The 18,226-nt window shown below is 67.6% G+C and overlaps 2 protein-coding genes across 6 annotated transcripts in view; one reads left to right on the top strand and one right to left on the bottom strand.

The window, feature by feature from the left end:
* The window catches only part of TRPM4 (transient receptor potential cation channel subfamily M member 4), a 30,631-nt gene extending 23,397 nt beyond the window's left edge, over window positions 1–7,234 (top strand). For 2 of the 4 annotated variants that reach the window (XM_070063096.2, XM_089318973.1), the window contains 8 exons: window positions 2,595–2,727; window positions 3,074–3,248; window positions 3,462–3,639; window positions 4,848–5,044; window positions 5,196–5,328; window positions 5,543–5,615; window positions 5,703–5,808; window positions 5,883–7,234. In XM_070063096.2, coding sequence (XP_069919197.2) covers window positions 2,595–2,727; window positions 3,074–3,248; window positions 3,462–3,639; window positions 4,848–5,044; window positions 5,196–5,328; window positions 5,543–5,615; window positions 5,703–5,808; window positions 5,883–5,887 — 1,000 coding nt within the window. In that variant the 3' untranslated portion in view covers window positions 5,888–7,234. Of the gene's footprint in view, window positions 1–628; window positions 923–2,594; window positions 2,728–3,073; window positions 3,249–3,461; window positions 3,640–4,759; window positions 5,045–5,195; window positions 5,329–5,542; window positions 5,616–5,702; window positions 5,809–5,882 lie in introns of those variants that run through there. The other 2 variants (XR_016224619.1, XM_089318972.1) reach the window with 2 other exon arrangements.
* A 1,797-nt stretch (window positions 7,235–9,031) lies between these two features.
* On the bottom strand, window positions 9,032–17,943 carry LOC100350471 (orphan sodium- and chloride-dependent neurotransmitter transporter NTT5). 2 transcript variants are annotated; one of them, XM_070063100.2, is made up of 11 exons: window positions 17,134–17,943; window positions 16,897–17,054; window positions 16,441–16,567; window positions 15,825–16,003; window positions 15,204–15,314; window positions 14,843–15,084; window positions 12,196–12,379; window positions 11,750–11,951; window positions 11,498–11,657; window positions 11,179–11,344; window positions 9,034–11,067 (listed from the first exon to the last, which is right to left on the bottom strand). In XM_070063100.2, the coding sequence occupies exons 1-11, from the start codon at window positions 17,363–17,365 to the stop codon at window positions 10,654–10,656; spliced, it is 2,175 nt and encodes a 724-aa protein (XP_069919201.2). In that variant the 5' UTR covers window positions 17,366–17,943; the 3' UTR covers window positions 9,034–10,653. The 2 variants fall into 2 exon arrangements, with proteins under 2 accessions (XP_089176711.1, XP_069919201.2); XM_089320585.1 differs by lacking the exons at window positions 15,825–16,003; window positions 16,897–17,054; window positions 17,134–17,943 and having other exon boundaries at window positions 9,032–11,067; window positions 16,441–16,573.
* Between the last annotated feature and the right edge of the window lie 283 nt (window positions 17,944–18,226).

The raw sequence follows: 18,226 nt of genomic DNA, 5'->3' as shown, positions 1-18,226 counted from the left end.
CCGGGGCCCGGGGCGCCCTCCGAGACGCAGGGCGGCGCCCCGCTCGCGGGGACTCTGGGAATTCTCCCCGTGTCACACGCCCCTGCGTGTCCAGATCCTGCCGTCAGCACTCTGCTTTGAGCCCATGGTTTGTTTTTTTAAACATTTATTTGAAAAGCAGAGAGAGAGAGAGAGAGAGAGGGAGGGAGGGAGGGGGAGAGAGAGAGAGAGAGAGAGAGAGAGAGAGAGAGGGAGGGAGGGAGGGAGGGAGAGAGGGAGAGAGAGAGAGAGAGAGAGAGAGAGAGGTGTCTTCCGTCCGCTGCGTCACTCCCCGGATGGCCACTGCTGGGCACGCCGGAGCCAGGGGCTTCATCTGCGTCCCCCAGGCAGGTGCAGGGCCCGGGCACTTGGGCCGTCCTCTGCTGCTTTCCCCAGGCCGTGCCTAGGGAGCTGGACGGGATGTGGAGCAGCTGGGACTGGAACCAGCGTCTCCTATGGGAGTGACCGTCCCTGCTGCGCCACAGCACCAGCCCCCCCAGCTCCTGAACGAAGTCGAGGCGCTGTGACGTCACAGCCGACATCGGCTGTTCTGGCTCTAACCTGCGCTGCTAAGGTGCCTTCCCTTCCTTTCTCCTTTTTTCCTCTTGAGCCTGAGCTGTCCGGCCCTCGTTTCGAGAACTGGCAGATGCCCCGTGGTCACAGTCACGGCCCTTGCCAGGGCCGGCTGCCGCGCCGCCGCCCACCACGGCTTTGCTCAGGCGGCCCGAGGCTCGCTTTGTGCTGGGCCGCGCAGGCCTCCAGGGTAAGCGCGGGGAACAGTGATGCACCTGCTGGTCCCTCGCCGCATTCGTGCGCCACGTGGACGTCCTGGCCGACGGCGGGGCTGCCCCCTCCGGAGCTATCGATGAGTCAGGCTTCACTCTGCCAGTTCCGGATCGCGCAGGTTCTTCCCGTGTGTTTTATTATTCCAAAGCAATAAAAGTTTGTTATCGCAGATGTAAAAGTCTGTGGGCCAAAGGGTGCGTTCGCTCCCGACTGGACCGATTCCCTGGCCTCGCCCGGGCTAGCAGGGCGAGAGCGCCCCCTTGAGGCCACGTCAGGCCACTCCCGACGGTTTCACTCTTCCTCGATTTCCCCTTTTGCCGGTGGATGGGTAAGGATGCCCCCGCCTGTTTGGACTTACGCAGCCCCTTCGTTTTGAATCATCTGAGACGCATTCTCGAGTAACGCAGAGGCAGTACAGAGAATTCCTGTTCGGCCCTCGCTCGGCTCCCGGATGTCAGCACCTGGCCGGGACTCCCAGGTCGCCTCAGCTGGCCGTTGTCTGGCGCGGGCGTCGATCCCGGCCGCGGGTCTGCTCCTGGCCCCGCTGAGTGCCCCGGCCGGTCAGTTCGCGGGGCGCCCTCTGGATGGGTCCGTCCCAGGCCGCTCAGCCGCACCCACGCCGTGCGCGCCGGGTGGGGACGTGAGCCAGGTGGTCGGTGTCCTCGGCCGAAGGCAGGGAAACGGGCTGTTTTCAAGCAGCCAGACCCGTGCGTCGTCTCCCTGCCGCGACCCTGCCCCTTGCTCCCGGGACGGTCAGCGTGCGGCACCTGTCACAGCTGCTGGGGAAGCTGCTTGCCCAAGGGTTCTGGCCTTCCGTGGTGCACCCAGGCTTGTGAGCCGGCCGAGGCCCCAGCGCAGGAGGGGACCCTGCTCTGCCGCAGTCCCGCCGACGCCTGCTGCCCCAGCCCGGGAGCGCGTCCCCTGCTCCATGGGTGCTTGTCTGTGTTGACCGGCTTCCAGGGGCAATGCGTGTCTGCCTCTCGGATGTGCTGGCCCGCGTGCCGGCAGCTCCCCGACTTTGTTCTCTGGGTGTGCGTCTGTGTGCGCATCTCTGCGTGTGTGTGTCTATGTGTGCATCTCTGCGTGTGTCTGTGTGTCTATGTGTGCATCTCTGTGTGTGTATGTGTATCTGTGGTCTGTGTGCATCTGTGTGTATGTACCTCTCTGTGTCTGCTTCTGTGTGTCTGTATGCGTGTCTGTGTTTGCACGTGTGTGTGAATCTGTGTGTGTGCACCTCTGCGTGTGTCTGTGCATCCGTGAGCATCTCTGTTGTGTGCACCTGTATGTGTGCATCTGTGTGTGCGTACATCTCTGTGTGTGTCTGCGCATCTCTGTGTGTGTCTGCTGTGTGTCTATGTGTGCATCTCCGTGTGTGCATCTCTGTCTGTGTGTGCATCTGCATCTGTGTGTGTCTGTGTGCATCTCTGCGTGTGTGTGTCTGTGTGCGCATTTCTGCGTGTGTCTGCGTCTCTGTGTCCGTGTGCGTCTGTGTGCCCATCTCTGCGTGTGCGTGCATGTTTAAAAGGCAGAGAGGCTGGGGGCGACGGGACTGCTCTTCCGTGCGCTGGCTCGCTCCCCAGATGACCACACAGCCAGCACTGGCCCCGGCTGAGGCGCCCTGGGCGGCCCTCGGTGGCTGCCCTCAGGCGTGGTAGCAGGGAGCCGGGTCGGCCCAGCCCGCTGCCCCCGCCCCGGGCTTTCTCCTTGCCGGGGCTTCGCAGCCTTTGACGTCATCGGAGCAGGCGCGCGCCGGGGACCCCGCAGTGACCCCGTGGTCTCCCCTCACGCAGGCTGACCTCGAGCCTGTACAACCTGGGCCGCACGGTCCTCTGCCTGGACTTCATGGTCTTCACGCTGCGGCTGCTGCACATCTTCACCGTCAACAAGCAGCTGGGGCCCAAGATCGTCATCGTGAGCAAGATGGTGAGGCGGGCGCGGGCGGGGCGGGAGGAAGGGGCGGGGCCTGGGGCGGGGCTTGGAGAGGGCAGGGCCTGGCTCGGAAGGCGGGGGGGGGGGCGGGGCGGGGCTGGAGACGAAAAGGGGTGGGGCCTTGCTGGAGGAAGGGGGCGGGGCGTGGGAGGGCGGGTCTGGAGGAAATAGGCTGGGCTTGGGGAGGGCAGGGCCTGACTCCCCGGAGCAGGGGCGGGGCTTGGAGGAGGCTGGAGGAAATGGGCGGGGCTTGTGGAGGGCAGGGGCGGAGCTGGAGGTGGAAGGGGCCGGGTCTGGGGAGGGCGGGGCCAGGCTCAGCGGCTCCTCCCTCTCCTCGCAGATGAAGGACGTGTTCTTCTTCCTCTTCTTCCTCTGCGTGTGGCTCGTGGCCTACGGGGTGGCTACGGAGGGGCTCCTGCGGCCCCCGGGCAGTGACCTCCCGAGCGTCCTGCGCCGCGTCTTCTACCGGCCCTACCTGCAGATCTTCGGGCAGATCCCGCAGGAGGACATGGACGGTGGGAGGCCCGGCCCCCGCTGACCGGCCGCCCGCTGACGGAGCCCCCGGCACCCCCCCCCCCCCGCCCGCTGACCGAGCCCCTGGGCGGCCCCCTCCCGCTGACCATGCCCCTGACTACCCCCGCCCGCCCGCTGACCGAGCCCCCGGCCCCCCCCCCCCGCGCCTGAGTGGCCCCCGGCCCCGCCCCGCCTCACGTCCGCTGTCCCCGCAGTGTCCTACATGGACCCGGCCAACTGCTCGGCCGAGCGGGGGCTCTGGGCGCGCCCGCCCCGCCCGCAGGCCGGCTCCTGCGTCTCGGCCTACGCCAACTGGCTGGTGGTGGTGCTGCTCGTGGTCTTCCTGCTCGTGGCCAACATCCTGCTGCTCAACCTGCTCATCGCCATGTTCAGGTGAGCCGGCCGGCGCGGGCCTGGGGGCTCCGACACGCCTGGGGGGCTCCGACACGCCTGCGGGGCTCCGACACGCCTGGGGGGCTCCGACACGCCTGCGGGCTCCAGACACGCCTGGGGGGCTCCGACACGCCTGGGGGGCTCCCGACACGCCTGCCTGCGGGGCTTCCGACACGACTGCCTGGGGGGCTTCCGACACGCCTGCCTGCGGGGCTTCCGACACGACTGCCTGGGGGGCTCCGACACGCCTGCGGGGCTAGCGCTGGTCCCGCCCCCGCAGCGCGTGCCCACCCGCCCCGGGACCGGCCTCGGCGGCTTTAAGCGATACAGACACTGCCTCTCGACTCTGTCAGCTAGAACGTTCTGGAAGCTAAAAAGTGAACGAGCAGCAGAGAAGCCCCCCAGTGTGGCCCCCAATTTCCGGGGCTTAGCGGCATCGCCGAGAGCTCCGCGCTCCGCCGAGAGCTCCGCGCTCCGCCCTCCCCGTGCACCCGAATTGAGAGGCAGAGTTACTGAAAGAGAGAGGGAGAGAGAGAGGGAGGGGTCTTCCATTCGCTGGTTCACTCCCCAGATGGCCGCAATGGCCAGCACTGGGCCGATCTGAAGCCAGGAGCTTCCTCCAGGTCTCCCACGCGGGTGCAGGGGCCCAAGGACCTGGGCCATCCTCCACTGCTTTCCCAGGCCACAGCACAGAGCTGGACAGGAAGAGTAGCAGTCGGGACTCGAACCGGCGCCCTGTGGGATGCCGGCGCTGCAGGCATTCCTTCCCAAGGAAAAGCTGCACTGGACAATGCAGCTAACACACTGGGGGCAGTTCGCAGGCCTGTCCGTGCGGATGCCCGAGCGCTGCGGACGCCTGGGTCAGTGCCGCCGCCCACTGGTCCACGCCCCGCAGCGCAGGCCTGCGGCTTAGGGGGCCTGAGACCTCCACCCCCGCCGTCAGCCTGGGGCGCCTGTGTGTCTAGGAATCCGCCAGTTCGTCAGTTCCTTACCCACAGCCGCTGCAATGCGCTTTTCTCCTAATTCCTGCAAGGCTGCGGGATTGGCTCCACTTCAGTCTGACCTCTGACCCTGAACTCGAGTCTGACCCCAGCCTCTGACCTCTGACCCTTCTACATAGTAACCTCCTGCAACTTGACTTTATTGACCTGCTGCCTGTGGCTTCCTGACCCCGACCTCGGGTGACCCTTGACCTCTGGCCTCCGCAGCCATACCTTCGGCAAAGTGCAAGGCAACAGCGACCTCTACTGGAAGGCGCAGCGCTACAGCCTCATCCGGGAATTCCATTCCCGGCCCGCCCTGGCCCCGCCCCTCATCATCATCTCCCACGTGCGCCTCCTGCTCAGGCGGTTACGCAAGCACCGCCGCGTGCCCTCGACGCCCTCCGCATTCGCCGAGCATTTCCGTGAGCCTCGCGACGTCGGGGGCGGGGCCTAGGCGGCGAGGGGCGGGGCGTGCCCCGGAAACGCCCAGGGTGGAGTCTGGGAGTCAGGGTTCCACGCTAAGGGAGGGGCGTGGCCAGGGGCGGGCCCTGACGCCTCGGCTCCGCCCTCCAGGGATCTACCTCTCCAAGGAAAACGAGCGGAAGCTGCTGACGTGGGAGTCGGTGCACAAGGAGAACTTCCTGCTGGCTCGTGCGCGGGACAAGCGGGACAGCGACACGGAGCGCCTGAAGCGCACGTCACAGAAGTGAGGGGGCGGGGCTTCCGGCCGGGGCGGGTCCAGGCACAGAGGGCAGGCACGGGGCGGGGCTTGCTGATGTGGAGGCGGAGTCCGGGGCGGGGCTTCCGGTCGGGGCGCGTCCAGGCACCGAGTGGGCACGGGGCGGGGCTTGCTGAGTCGGGGGCGGAGTCCGGGGCGGGGCTTCCCCGGTGGGCGGGGCCCCTGACCGCTCCGCGCGCAGGGTGGACACGGCGTTGAAGAAGCTGGGTCAGCTGCGCGAGTACGAGAAGCGCCTGAAGGGGCTGGAGCGGGAGGTGAGGACTCGGGGCCTGGCCGGCGCGGGCGGCGGGGCTGGGTGCAGCGGAGACCCCGCCTCCTGCCCTGCCGCCCTCCGCCCCCAGGTTCGGTACTGCAGCCGCGCGCTGGGCTGGGTGGCCGAGGCGCTGGGCCGCTCTGCGTTGCTGCCTCCCGGGGGGCCGCCGCCCCCGTCCCCGCCGGCTCCCGCAGGTCAGTGTGGTGGGGGCGCCCCTCGGCTTGGCGGGCTGCCTGCCGCCGGCCCTCACCGTGCGTCTCCCCCCCAGACTGAGCCTCGCCAGTGGACTGTCCGCGCCCAGCCTGAGACCGGCCGCACCTCGGCCCGCCCCGCGGGGCCCCCGGCCCGGGCCTGGCTCCTCCCGGATCGGCTGCACGGGGGGGGGGAGGGGGGGTCAGGCTCGGAAGCCCCGGCCGCTGCCCGACTCCGCCCCTGTGGGGGGCCTTTGAGGGCTACAGGGACCACCGATGTCACGCACAGCTCCCCCCACCCCGGGGGAATAAAGCCGTCTGCCACGAGTGTCCGAACGCGACTCCTGCAGCGCCCAGACCGCGCCCGCTCGTCCGCAGGGCTCTGATGGCGGTCACGGGGGGCGGGACCCGAGTGCCCCGCCGGCGATGACCGCAGGGGTGGGTGACGCGGAGTTGAGTGGGTAAGCGCGCTGTGTCCTTAGAAAGTCTAATTAGTGGGAAATTAGTAGCCCCCCACGCTAACCTGGTAAAGATGGGCGACCGGGGACAAGTGACACCGTGACAAAGCACCGACGACCAGCTCGTCCGGGGCTCAGAACCCGGACATTGTCCCCCAGCCGGGGGCTCGGAGCGCCGGGCCGGAGACGGCGACGCGGGCGGCCTCGGCCTGTCCGTCCCCGGCCTGTCCGTCCATCCCCGGCCTGTCCGTCCGCCCTCACGATGACCGCGCCCGGCCTAGCCGCCCTCGGCCTGTCCGCCCGCCCGCGGCCTGTCTGTGTCTGTCCACCCCAGGCCTGTCCGCCCGACCCCGGCCTGTCCATCCTCGGCCTGTCCGTCCATCACTGGCCTGTCGTCCCCGGCCTGTCCATCCCCGGCCTGTTGGCCTGTCCGTCCACCCCTGGCCTGTCTGTCCGCCCTCGGCCTCTCCGTCCACCCCCGGCCTGGCCGCCCTTGATGACCGCCCCGGCAGCTCGGGCGGCTCTGGGAGGGACACGGCCGGAAGCCTGGGCAGCCCGGAGCCCCCGCAGCGCGCTGGTCAGCTCAGCAGACGCCGGTTCTGCGAGGGGCGCCCGCCAGGAGGAGGCAGGAAGAGGCCCTCCGGGCCTCCCATGCACTTCCGGGTCACGACGGCGCGCTTCCGGCGTCGCCGCCTTCACTTCCGGTGCCCCTGGGGAAGCCTCTGCAGGTCCTGCGCCCGCTCCTGCGTTTGTTTTCACCGCTTCCGCAGCTCCCCAGGCCCCCGAGTCGGAGCGCGAGTGGCAGGGACCCCGCTGCTCCCCACGGCCGCGCGACCAGGGAGCCGGAGCCGGGGTCAGCCTCAGGCCCTCGCGTGCGGGATGACCAGCGGCCGGAAGACCCGTCTCTCACTGTCTCCCCCTCCCCCACCTCCCCGCCGCCTTTCAGATAAATAAATAAATAAATAAATAAAGCTTTTTCAGAAATCCACCCCCACTGCAGCAGACTCCCGGCGCGGGACATCCGGGTCGTTGGAGCTTTGGGCTCCTCTCTCCCGTTCTCCCGGGTGTAGACCCAGGCGTGAGTCGGATCCCGCAGGCCACGGCGACGCTAGGCCGCCCCTCGGAGGGAAGGCGGCGCTCCGGTGCCCACGCCGCGGGCCTGCCTCGCTCGCCGGGCGCCACACTGGCTACTCGGGCCCGAGGTCCTGGGCGTGGGCGTGGGCGTGCGCTCGGGCGGCCCGGCCGCTTGCCGTCTTTGGGGGCGATGCCCGCACTAGGCCGCCAGCGCCTGTGCCGCCTCGAGGGCCGTCTGGGCTGCAGCGTAGAGACGCTCCAGCGGAAGGCACCCAGGGACCCGCGAAGAGCCAGCGTGCCCGCGCGTGCAGCTCACCAAGGCTGCTGGGCCAGCGACAGGCCCGAGGCAGGAAGCCCCTTTACCAGTTATCCTGTAGCCGGCCTGCGTTCTGGGGCGGGGGTTAAGCATCCCATATGGGCCCTGGTTCGAGTCCCGGCTGCTCCACTCCCTATCCGCTCTGCTGTGGCCTGGGAAGGCAGCAGAGGATGGCCAAGTCCCTGGGCCCCTGCACCCGCGTGGGAGACCCGGCTGAAGTCCTGGCTCCTGGCTTCAGCCTGACCAACCCCAGCCACTTGGGGGTGAACCAGCAGATGGAGGATCTCTCTCCCTCTCCCTCTTTCTGCCTTTCAGAATTTTTTTTTTCTTTTTTTAAAAGAATCCTGTCGTCAGGTTCTCCTTGATTAAGCGGCCTTCCGCAGACCCCGTGGGAGTCCCGCCTCCGCCCAGGGGTCCCGTGTCACCTGGTGACTTCCACAGCACAGCCGCGGTGGAGTCCAACCCCAGATCAGCCCGCTGGGGAGGAGGAGGGGATGGAGAGTTCTCCTGGGACCCAGCAGGCGTTCCCTCTTCGGAGGCCGAGCGGAGGTGGGTCTGGAGTCAGGGTCTCCACCGTCTTCCCCCCGAGGCCCGGGGGCCGGCAGGACTGACCCAAGCTGGCCCAGTGGTGCCCCAGGTGTCGCTCGGTCTTCTCCAGGGGGAGAGGAGGAAGCACTACCGTGGTCAGGGCCGTGATGGGGGGGGGCGGGGGCGTCTCTACAACAGACGAGTGGATTCAGCAGTGAGGACCTCGCTCCCTGGACAGAGCATCGAGCGGACGGGAAAGAGCCCACAGCCCAGCTGGCAGGTGCCCCAGCTTCGGACCGGATCCGCAGCTACGCGCAGAGGCGCCGAGGGCCGGCGCGGTCGGAATCTGGGTGCTGGCCCGAAGGGAGCGTGGGGTTTGGTTTTCTTCCTTGCCTTCGCTGTCTCCCCAGCCAGCGTGTCCTCCACCCCCGCACCCACCTCCTCCGTGGCTGGCGGCGGGCGGGAGGCAGACCACGGTCCCCGGCCCTAAGTGACTGTTAGGTGGGACCCTTGCAGCCAGTGCGGCGTATCGGCCATCACTCTCGGGGGTACCGATGTCTGCGAACGCCCCACGCGCACCGGGGGAGTCTCCCGTTCCGAGACCGGCGTGCGCCGCTGGTCTGCAGAACTCGGAACCGGCAGGAAACCAGGGCGACGCCTCAACGGCAGCGCCGCAGCGCCACCTGCCGGACGCAGCCGCCTGCTACACCCCGCTAAGAAGCGGCTGCGGCCGGGGCGTCGCCGGGAAAGTGGCCACCTGCCGGGCTGCTCCACCTCCGACCCAGCCCCCTGCTGTGGCCTGGGAAAGCAGTGGAGGGTGACCCAAGTGCTCGGCCCCTGCACCCGCGTGGGAGACCCGGAAGAAGCTCCTGGCCTCAGCCATTTGGGGAGTGACCCAGCAGTTGTTAGCTGGGTGTAGAGGCCGGCGCTGTGGCATAGGAGGCTGAGCCTCCGCCTGTGGCGCCAGCATCCCATACGGGCGCTGGTTCTTGTCCCGGCTGCTGCTTGCGGCCTGGAAAGTAGAAGACCCCTCTCTATCTCTCAGTCTGTAACTCTACGTCTTAGGAAGAGAAAGGCGGGGGCAGGCCGCCTGGACTCGCGGGGCTGTTCGTCCTCTTCTCTGAGACTCCCGCGGCGTCTGCCTTCGGGGAGGAGGCCTGGTGAAGGAGCCCGGCGGCCGGCCTGCCTGTCGCTCTGCCGGACCACGGCAGCGCCAGGAGGGGGCCCGGGGCTGGAGGCTCAGCTACGTTGCCTGCGTGGGGTGCAGTCCCACACAGCTGCCTGCACCATGCACTCTGGGAGACAGCAGGCGACGGCGCGGGTGGGTGGTCCCCGCCCCCCGCCCCCTATAGGTCTCAGCTGAGCGCCCAGCTCCTGGTCACTGTGGGCATTTGGGACGCGAACCAGCAGATGGGAGCACTCTGTCTCTGAGAAAATTTTAAAAACCGAGGAGGGGCCTGGGAGCTTCTCCGAGCCAGCCCTGATCTCACTCGGGGCACACGGGGTCTCAGGCGGCCTCTCCCACACAGCCCCCTGGAGACCCCGTGGTGGCTGAGGTGGTCTGCGCTGGTTCCGAGAGGGGGAAAGAGACCTAGGGGTGAGGGGAGGAGGGAGAGGGGCCCAGCCCCCACCACCTGCTGGCCCCCGGGCTGCGCTCCCAGGCTGTCACCCCCAGAGCGAGCGCAGGGCCCCATAAACGGGGGGGGGCGGAAATTAAGAACTTCCCTCACACCCGGCGTACGGGGACGGCGGTTCTCCTGGGGGCGCGGTGTCTCTGCACTGACGGCCAAGTGTGGCGACATCTGCAGGCGCTGGGGTAAGTGAGAGGCTCCGGGGCTTCCTGGTCACCTCGGTGGGGGCAGCCTGCACCCCGCGGGGCCGCCCTAACTGTGGCATTCCGAGGGGCGCGGCGACGTCACCGCCCGCTATGCAGGCTCTCCGAGGCGCCTGTCCGCAGCCCGTGGAAGCCAGGTGGCCGCGCGCCCCGGGCCTGCGCGTGACGGCACTCGTGGGACAGAGCGATCCCCCCGCAGGTGCAGCGCGGCCACCAGTCACCCACCGCGGGGCTCCAGAGCGGCACTCAGGGCCCGGGAACTCGCCGCCTGCGTCCCTAAGGCGGGGCGCGGCCGCGCCCAGGTATGCGCGCCCTGGCGCAGATCGCTCCGCCTCGCTCCAAGCTGGGGCTCCCCCGGACCCATTTATTGTTGGCTCCGCCCCTTCTGGGAGGGCAGCGGGGGCGTTGACCCGGCGGGGAGGCGAGTGGGGGCCGTCTCCGTCCGCGCCCACCGTGCCAGCATGGCGCCCTAGGTCCGGCTCGGCGAGCAGCTGAGTGGGCTTCCTCTTCCAAGTCCTCCCACCCGAGGGCGGCGGTTCCGTGCACCAGAACCGGCACTGTTCGGGAGAACCAGCTGCCGGGCGGTCCACCTCCTTCCGAGGCCGAGCGACGGGCACCCGCGCACGGCCTCCGCCGGGTCACTGGGCAGGCGCCTCCTCCGCGCCCTCCGGGGCCTCGGCCTGCTGCCCGCTGCTGCTCTCGGCGGCCGGCAGGGCCGGGCTCGCCTGCCTGGAGAGGGCCAGGTTGCTGCTGACCATGGAGAAGGCCGAGGTGACCAGGGGCAGGCTGAACGAGGAGCTCTCGTAGATTTTGTCCTGGGAGCCCTGGCTCAGGCTGTCCCCCTGCAGCTTGGCCCACGGCAGGGGCTTGGGCTTGGGGGACAGCGCAGGCTTCTTGGACAGGGGCTTGTTGCAGGCGTCGGCGACCGAGGGGTCCTGGTGATTCCACCAGTGGTAGAGGGGCCGCAGCGGCAGGGGCAGGAGGGCGAGCAGGCTGAGGCAGGTGGCCCAGCCCAGGGTGCTCCTCGGGTAGGGCTGCCGTGCCTCCTGGCTCTGGGGCAGAGAGAGGGGTGCGGCGTTGGAGGAGAGGAGCTGGGCAGGGGAGCGGGGGTGGGGGTGGGGGCGAGGCCTGGCGGCTGTCCTGGGGGTGGGCTGGGGTCTCACCGAGCTGCTGTTCCAGGCCACGTAGGTGGCCGCTCCCGGCTGGTGCAGCTGGATGAGGCAGACGCTGAGCAGGGCCAGCAGCCCGGGCAGCGTCACATAGCCCCACAGGAAGGTGAGGCGGTGCGGCAGCTGGCAGCCCAGCTCCATGGAGATCTCCTCCCGGGCCCTGCGGGGGCGGCCGTCAGGGAACCCGCGTCCCAGGGAGCGCCGGCCCCAGCCCAGGACCCCTGGGGACCCCGCCCGGCGGCTCCCACGTGGGGCTCCCCCGCGCTGTGGGCAGATCAAGCCCCAGCCCTCATAGACCTGGGCCGGAAGTCACCTCCTGGCTCCATAGATGCAAACGAGAGCCATGTTCTGGAAGGCGACGACGACGACGAGGGTGAGCGGGACCAGGTGGTCGTCCACCAGGGACACGAGGTAGCTGCCGGCGCGGCTGGCGAACGCGAGGCTGCCCAGCAGGCCTCCGGAGCACACGATGACTGAGGCGGGGCGGGGGCCTGCGCTGAGCTCCGCGCGCGAGCTCGGGGGGTGCGGGGTGGGCGGGCGCTCCCCGGGTGGACAGCCCGGGTACCTGGGACCAGCTTGGGGTGCCTCGTGAAGACGCGGACGGAGTTCTGCAGGGGGAAGACGGCGCTCTGCAGGAGCCGCATCATGGGGCCCAGGCCGGTGATGATCAGGGCCAGGAAGAAGACGATGGCCCAGAAGGAGGCGCTGGGGAACAGCGAGACGACCTGGGAGAAGGCTGCGTAGGCCAGGCCGGGGCCTTCCATCAGCTGTGGGCGACAGGGGCTCTGAGCAGAGGGGCACGGCGCAGGGATCGGCTAGCACTGTCTGTCTCGGGCGGACGGCTGGCGGGGTGCCCAGGCGAGGTCCACCCAGCAGAGACCCCGCCGCCTTCCGAGCGTGGTGGCCCGTGATTGCGGCCGCCACCTGCCCGCCGAGAGGTGTGGGCGGCCCAGGAAGCTGCTGGGACACGCGTCTCCCCAGGGTCCTCGGGGCCCCGCCCCGCGCACCCACCTTTTCCGTCTGCTTCTTGACGCTGCAGGGCGGGGCCCTGTGTATGACCTGAGGCTGGAGGCGTTGCGGGAGACTGGCGATCCAGGCCAGGTACTTCAGCGGGCACGTGGACAGGTTTTTGGGGGGCGAGGCTTCCTGAGGCAGCACCCCCATGGATACCAGCTTGATCAGATTGGAGACGTTCCTTCAGGGGACGCAGGGAGAAAAAGGGTGGGAGGGGCTGGCCCTTCTCTGTCGGCAAGTCAGGGGGACAGCAGAGGCCTGGACCGCGCGGGGGCCTGAGCCGGCGCACAGCACCACAGGTGGAGGCAGGCTGGGGCCCCAGTGCCGTGGCCTGAACCCTGCCCTGCACTGGTCCCAGCCGAGGTCCTAAGCCCCAGGACCTCCAAACGCGACCTTATTTGGGTGCAATTCGGATGAGGTCAGCTTGGAGCAGGGTGGGTCCTTGATCCAACAGGACAGGTGTCTTTATGAAAAGGGGACATTGATGGGACCGGCGCTGTGGCGCAGCGGGTTAGCGCCCTGGCCTGAAGTGCTGGCATCTCATAGGGGCGCCAGTTCGAGACCCGGCTGCTCTACTTCCTGTCCAGCTCTCTGCTGTGGCCTGGGAAAGCAGTGGAAGATGGCCTCAGTCCTTGGGCCCCTGCACCCGCATGGGAGACCCAGAAGAATCTCCTGGCTCCTGGCTTTGGATCGGCGCAGCTCTGGCCGTTGTGGCCATTTGGGGAGTGAACCATCAGATGGAAGACTCTCTCTCTCTGCCTCTCTCTCTGTGTAACTCTGATTTTCAAGTAAAATAAATAAATCTAAAAAAAAGAAAAGAAAAGAAAGGGGACATTGAGACGGGGCACCCGGGGAGATGACAGCCACGTGGACGTGAGGGCAGACTGCGGGGTGAGGCTCCCACGGAGCAGGCCCCCCGGTGGGGAGGGGCGCCGCTGGGAGGAGTCGGCCCTGCGGAACCTGGTTCAGTGCAGCAGCTATCAGATGAACGTGGCTGCTTAAATACACACTGGTGAAGCTCAGAACTAAGTCCCTCCGCCCCATCTCTCCGTGCTCGCCATTCTTCAAGTGCCCGTGGCCACGTGTGGCTGGGGCTGTCTTGCTGGACAGTGTCGAGCTGGGGCGGTGCCCACCGCACAGGGTTTGGTTTTGTTTTTAAAGATTTATTTATTTATTTGAAAGGCGGAGTTACAGAGAGGCAGAAGCAGAGATAGTGAGAGAGGTCTTCCACCCGCTGGTTCACTCCTCAGGTGGCCACAACGGCTGGAGCTGGGCCAAGCCAAGGGCAGGAGCCAGGAGCTTCCTCAGGTCTCCCACGCGGGTGCAGGGGCCCAAGCACTTGGGCATCTTCCGCTGCTTTCCCAGGTGCATTAGCAGGGAGCTGGCTTGGAAGTGGAGCAGCCGGGACTTGAACCGGCGGCCGTATGGGATGCTGGCACCACAGGCCGGGGCTTTCACCTGCAGCGCCACAGCGCCAGCCCCTCCAGTCAGTGTCAAAGTGAGACCTCGCGGGACTTTGCTTGGAGTTCCTGTGCTGGAGACGGGTGATTCTCGAAAATCCCGACATAGAACAGTCCAGCGCGCCTATCCGTCGCTGCTACACTCAAGTTTTCAGCTGTTTCGTTTTGTCCTCTTATTGTTGAGTTTCAGTTCTTAAAATATTAATTTATTATGAACACACAAATACATAGACACACACACATATACCTACATACGTGTGTGTGTGTGTGTGTGTGTGCATTTATTGCATGATTTTCTCCTGGTTTTGGTCTTGCCTACTTGTTTTCACGGTGTTTGGCTGAGAAGTTTTTCATCTTGACGAATCCAGCTTTTCTTTTCAGCTTTTTTTTTTTTTTAAAGATTTATTTATTTATTTTAGAGGCAGCGTTAGAGAGAGAGGCAGAGAGAAGTCTTCCTTCTGCTGGTTCACTCCCCAAATGGCCACAATGGCTAGAGATGGGCCAATCCAAAGGCAGGAGCCAGCAGCTTCCTCTGGGTCTCCCACGCGGGTGCAGGAGCCAAAGCAAAGCACTTGGGCGTCTTCCACATCTCCCACTGCTTTCCCAGGCCACAGCAGAGAGCTGGATGGGAACTGGAGCAGCCGGGACTTGAACGAGTGCCCGTATGGGATGCCGGCCCTGCAGGTGGAGGCTTCACCTTGCACGCCACTATATATACATATATATATACCAAACATATATTCTATTTTAATTATATATATAATTTATGTATATATTTTAATGGCCGCTATCATGGAAGCATGGACTTCCGCCCCCTTCAGTGCAGCCTAACTGAAAACAAGAACTCTGCCTGGTCCTGATACCAGGATGCACCCAAGACGACGCCAGTCAGGGTCTCACAGGGGTCTCAGGCTGCCCCAAGGATTCGGATCTGCAGCCCAAGCCCAGGCCAGGTGCTGGAACGGCCTCCCCGGCGAGCTGAGCACCTGGCTTTGAACTCTCCCTCACTCCGTGTGCAAGGTGGGAGCCTCAGGGCAGGCACACCCGTGTTCTCTCTGAGGAGAACTGGAATGCCCTTCCAGTTATGGGGAGCTTTGGAACGGGAGGGCCCGGTGCGCGGACGGGTGCCCAGAGGGGTGGGGAGGGCTGTCCTCCTACTCGCGGGGCTGTGACCACTCACTCACTTCTCGACACAGGCAGGGCCACTCGTGGAGGCCCAGAACCCCAGCACCAGGAAGATGATGGACGTGGCCAGCAGCGAGGTCAGCAGGCTGACCAGCGCCACGAAGGAGGCCACCCTGACACAGCTGTCACTCCCGGCCTTGCAGGAGGAGAAGGTGATGATGGTGCCCGTGCCCAGGCCCAGCGAGTAGAGGATGTGGCCGCCCGCCTGGCGCCACAGGTCCAGGGAGGCCAAGGCTGAGAGCTGCGGGTGGAGAGAGGAGTCAGGGAAGTGGGACCACCACAGGTGGAGAGCCGAGGGGCGGACAGCAAGGAGGGAGGCCTGGGAGGCTGGGGCTGGGCCCGGGTGCCGGCCCGCCTCACCTCTGCGGTGATCATCCTTCTGAGGCTGTTGGCTGCACCTTCCAGGAAGAGGGCGCGGATGAAGAAGCAGACGAGGAGAATGTAGAGGAGCAGCACCTGGAAAATGAGCATCTGACAGGGGCGGGCGGAGCCGAGTCAGGTGTGGGGCGTGGGGGGGAGGGGCAGTGGGGGGAGGGGGAGCAGTGTGGGGGAGTGGGAGGGGTGAGCAGTGTGGGGGAGTGGGAGGGGGTGAGCCATGGGGGAGGAGTGGGGGGGTGTGAGCAGTGCGAGGGGTGGGAGGGGGCGTGGGCCCTGTGGGGGAGTGGGAGGGGGCGTGGCCCTGTGGGGGGTGAGGGGGGCACCAGAGGCAGCAGGCGGGCCGTCCACGGTGGGGGCCAGGGGCCGGAGGTGCAGGCAGTGAGCCAGAGCGCCCCTCGGGACACGCGTGGCTGCCGTAGCTGCTGTCCGCGGGAAGGGAGCGTGGTCTGTCTGGTGACAAGGGCGGGCTCACAGCGGGGACTGGAGGAAAACACTCTGAGTGGGAAGCTGGACAGGCGCTGCCCACCGGCTCCGCGGAGGCTAACCGGCGTGGAGGGGGCAGGGAGGGGCGGGGAGGGCGGGGAGGGCGGGGTCCCGGCCCACCGACATCCAGATCTTGATGCCCGCGAGCAGGATGAAGAGGAGGAAGAGCCAGGTTGCGAAGACGCCCAGGCTGAGGGTCAGGACCAGGGCCTGGAGCTCTTCCTCGATGTGGCCCGAGACCTGCAGGGCGCTGTGGTACCAGAAGTGCTGGTGCGGCACGGTGTGCAGGCACGAGGAGCCTGCAGGGGACCCGGCTCTGGGCGCCGTCCTCCGCGCCCGCCGCCCGCCGCCCCCGCTGTCCCCGCCGTCCTCCGCGCCCGCCGCCCGCCGCTGTCCCCGCTGCCCGCCGCTGTCCCCGCCGTCCTCCGCGCCCGCCGCCCGCCGCTGTCCCCGCTGCCCGCCGCTGTCCCCGCCGTCCTCCGCGCCCGCCGCCCGCCGCCCGCCGCTGTCCCCGCTGCCCGCCGCCCGCCGCCCGCCGCCCCGCCGTCCCCGCCGTCCCCGCCGCCCCGCCGTCCCCGCCGTCCCCGCCGCCCCGCTGCCCGCCGCCCGCCGGTCCTCACCAGGGCCGCTGCTCACCCCCCTCCCACTGCCCCAGAGGGCCCACGCCCCCTCCCACTCCCGCCGCCCACCGCCCCGCCGCCTGCCGTCCTCCCCGCCCGCTGCCCGCCGTCCTCACCGGGGCCGCTGCTGTTCTTCAGCAGTGGGCAGGAGTCCCAGGGCAGCGCGGGGTGGAAGGCGTTGCCCAGGTAGAAGATGCTCCAGGAGGTGAGGGCGCTGTTGTACAGGCTCACCAGCAGGCTCGCCTGGGGGGGCGGGGGGCGGGGCCTGAGGGCGGGGCGGGGCGGGGCGGCAGGGCCTGAGGGCGGGGCGGGGCGGGGCGGGCAGGGCCTGAGGGCGGGGCAAGGGCGGGGGGGGGCAGGGCCTGAGGGCGGGGCAGGGGCGGGGGGGGGAGGCAGGGCCTGAGGGCGGGGCGGGGGCGGGGGGGGGGAGGCAGGGCGCCTGAGGGGCGGGGCGGGGGCGGGGGGGGGAGGCAGGGCGCCTGAGGGGCGGGGCGGGGGAGGCAGGGCCTGAGGGGCGTGGCGGGGGCGTGGCGGGGGCGTGGCGGGGATGCCCGGCCGCGGCCCTCCTTTACCAGGATGCTGACGTAGCTGAGGCCGCCCAGCCAGGGCACCAGACGCTTCCAGACCTGGACGTTGTCCACCCGCAGCCACTGTCCTATCATCATCTCCATGTACAGCAGGGGGATCCCCAGGAACAGCAGCATGAGGAAGTAGATCAGGAGGAAGCTGCCTGCGGGGCGGGCAGCGCTGAGCCGGAGCCCCGCCCCTCCGGCCGGCCCCTCCTCTGGGGCTCTGGGCCCCCGCCTCACCCCCTCCGTTGCGGTGGCACAGGTAGGGGAAGCGCCACAGGCTGCCCATCCCGATGGAGAAGGCGACGGAGGTCAGGACGGTGCCGGTTCTCTTGCTCTGGGTGAAGTAGTTCTGGACTCTGGCAGCCCGGATCTCCTTGGCCTTGAACATCCAGGACAGGGAACTGGAGGGGCAGAGTTTGGGGGAGGGCTCGTCCACCGTCACGTCGGACGACTCCTCATAGGGCTCCATGGCTTTCTCCTTGCAGGCCCGGAACTCCTGAGGGGACCCTGGGCTCGCCGAGCAGAGCAGGCTTCGGGGACGGGTCTCCGGCAGCACCCGCTACGTCCTCAACCAGGTAACATCGGTCCTGTCCGAATGGATTCTGGCCGGTGGACCTGGTGGACACGGAGGGCCAAGGGCACGGTCAACGTTCAACACTCCTTCTGGTCTACTTGGAAAACATGGGCCCAGACGGATGCACGCAGGGCGCTGGGCAGGTTCCCACACCTGGCTGTCCGTCACCGTCACTCGAGCTTTTGCCCTCCTAGCCTCAGTCTTCTCCACTCTGGTCCCCTTGCTCCGAGGTGGGCCACGGGGACTGGTAGAACTAAAAAGCTTCCCTCTGGAGGCAGCGTGAGCAGCTCCATGGACCCCCGTCTCCAGGACGGCTTGTGGAAATTCTACCGAAGCTGTATGCAGCTTGTCTAAGGGCATGCGGCAAACGATGAAGTATTTGTTCAAGCTAAAACTTGGCTGGAACCCTGAGAGCCCGTGGCGTCTATTCCGCAGCCGGCTGGAAGGGGGTGGGATTCTGCTACATGCCGTCACGGGGGTGAGCCCTGGAAGGGGGTGGGGTTCTGCTACATGCCGTCACGGGGGTGAGCCCTGGAAGGGGGTGGGGTTCTGCTACATGCCGTCACGGGGGTGAGCCCTGGAAGGGGTGGGGTTCTGCTACATGCCGTCACGGGGGTGAGCCCTGGAAGGGGTGGGGTTCTGCTACATGCCGTCACGGGGGTGAGCCCTGGAAGGGGTGGGGTTCTGCTACATGCCGTCACGGGGGTGAGCCCTGGAAGCACTGGTTCAGTGGAGTAAGCCAGACACGAAGGCCAA

This window comes from Oryctolagus cuniculus, chromosome 18, assembly GCF_051225735.1.
Source record: "Oryctolagus cuniculus isolate XC-2025 breed Fujian yellow rabbit chromosome 18, ASM5122573v1, whole genome shotgun sequence".
NCBI classification, from domain to species: Eukaryota; Metazoa; Chordata; class Mammalia; order Lagomorpha; family Leporidae; genus Oryctolagus; species Oryctolagus cuniculus.
This window is presented reverse-complemented; position numbering and strand designations above follow the sequence as displayed.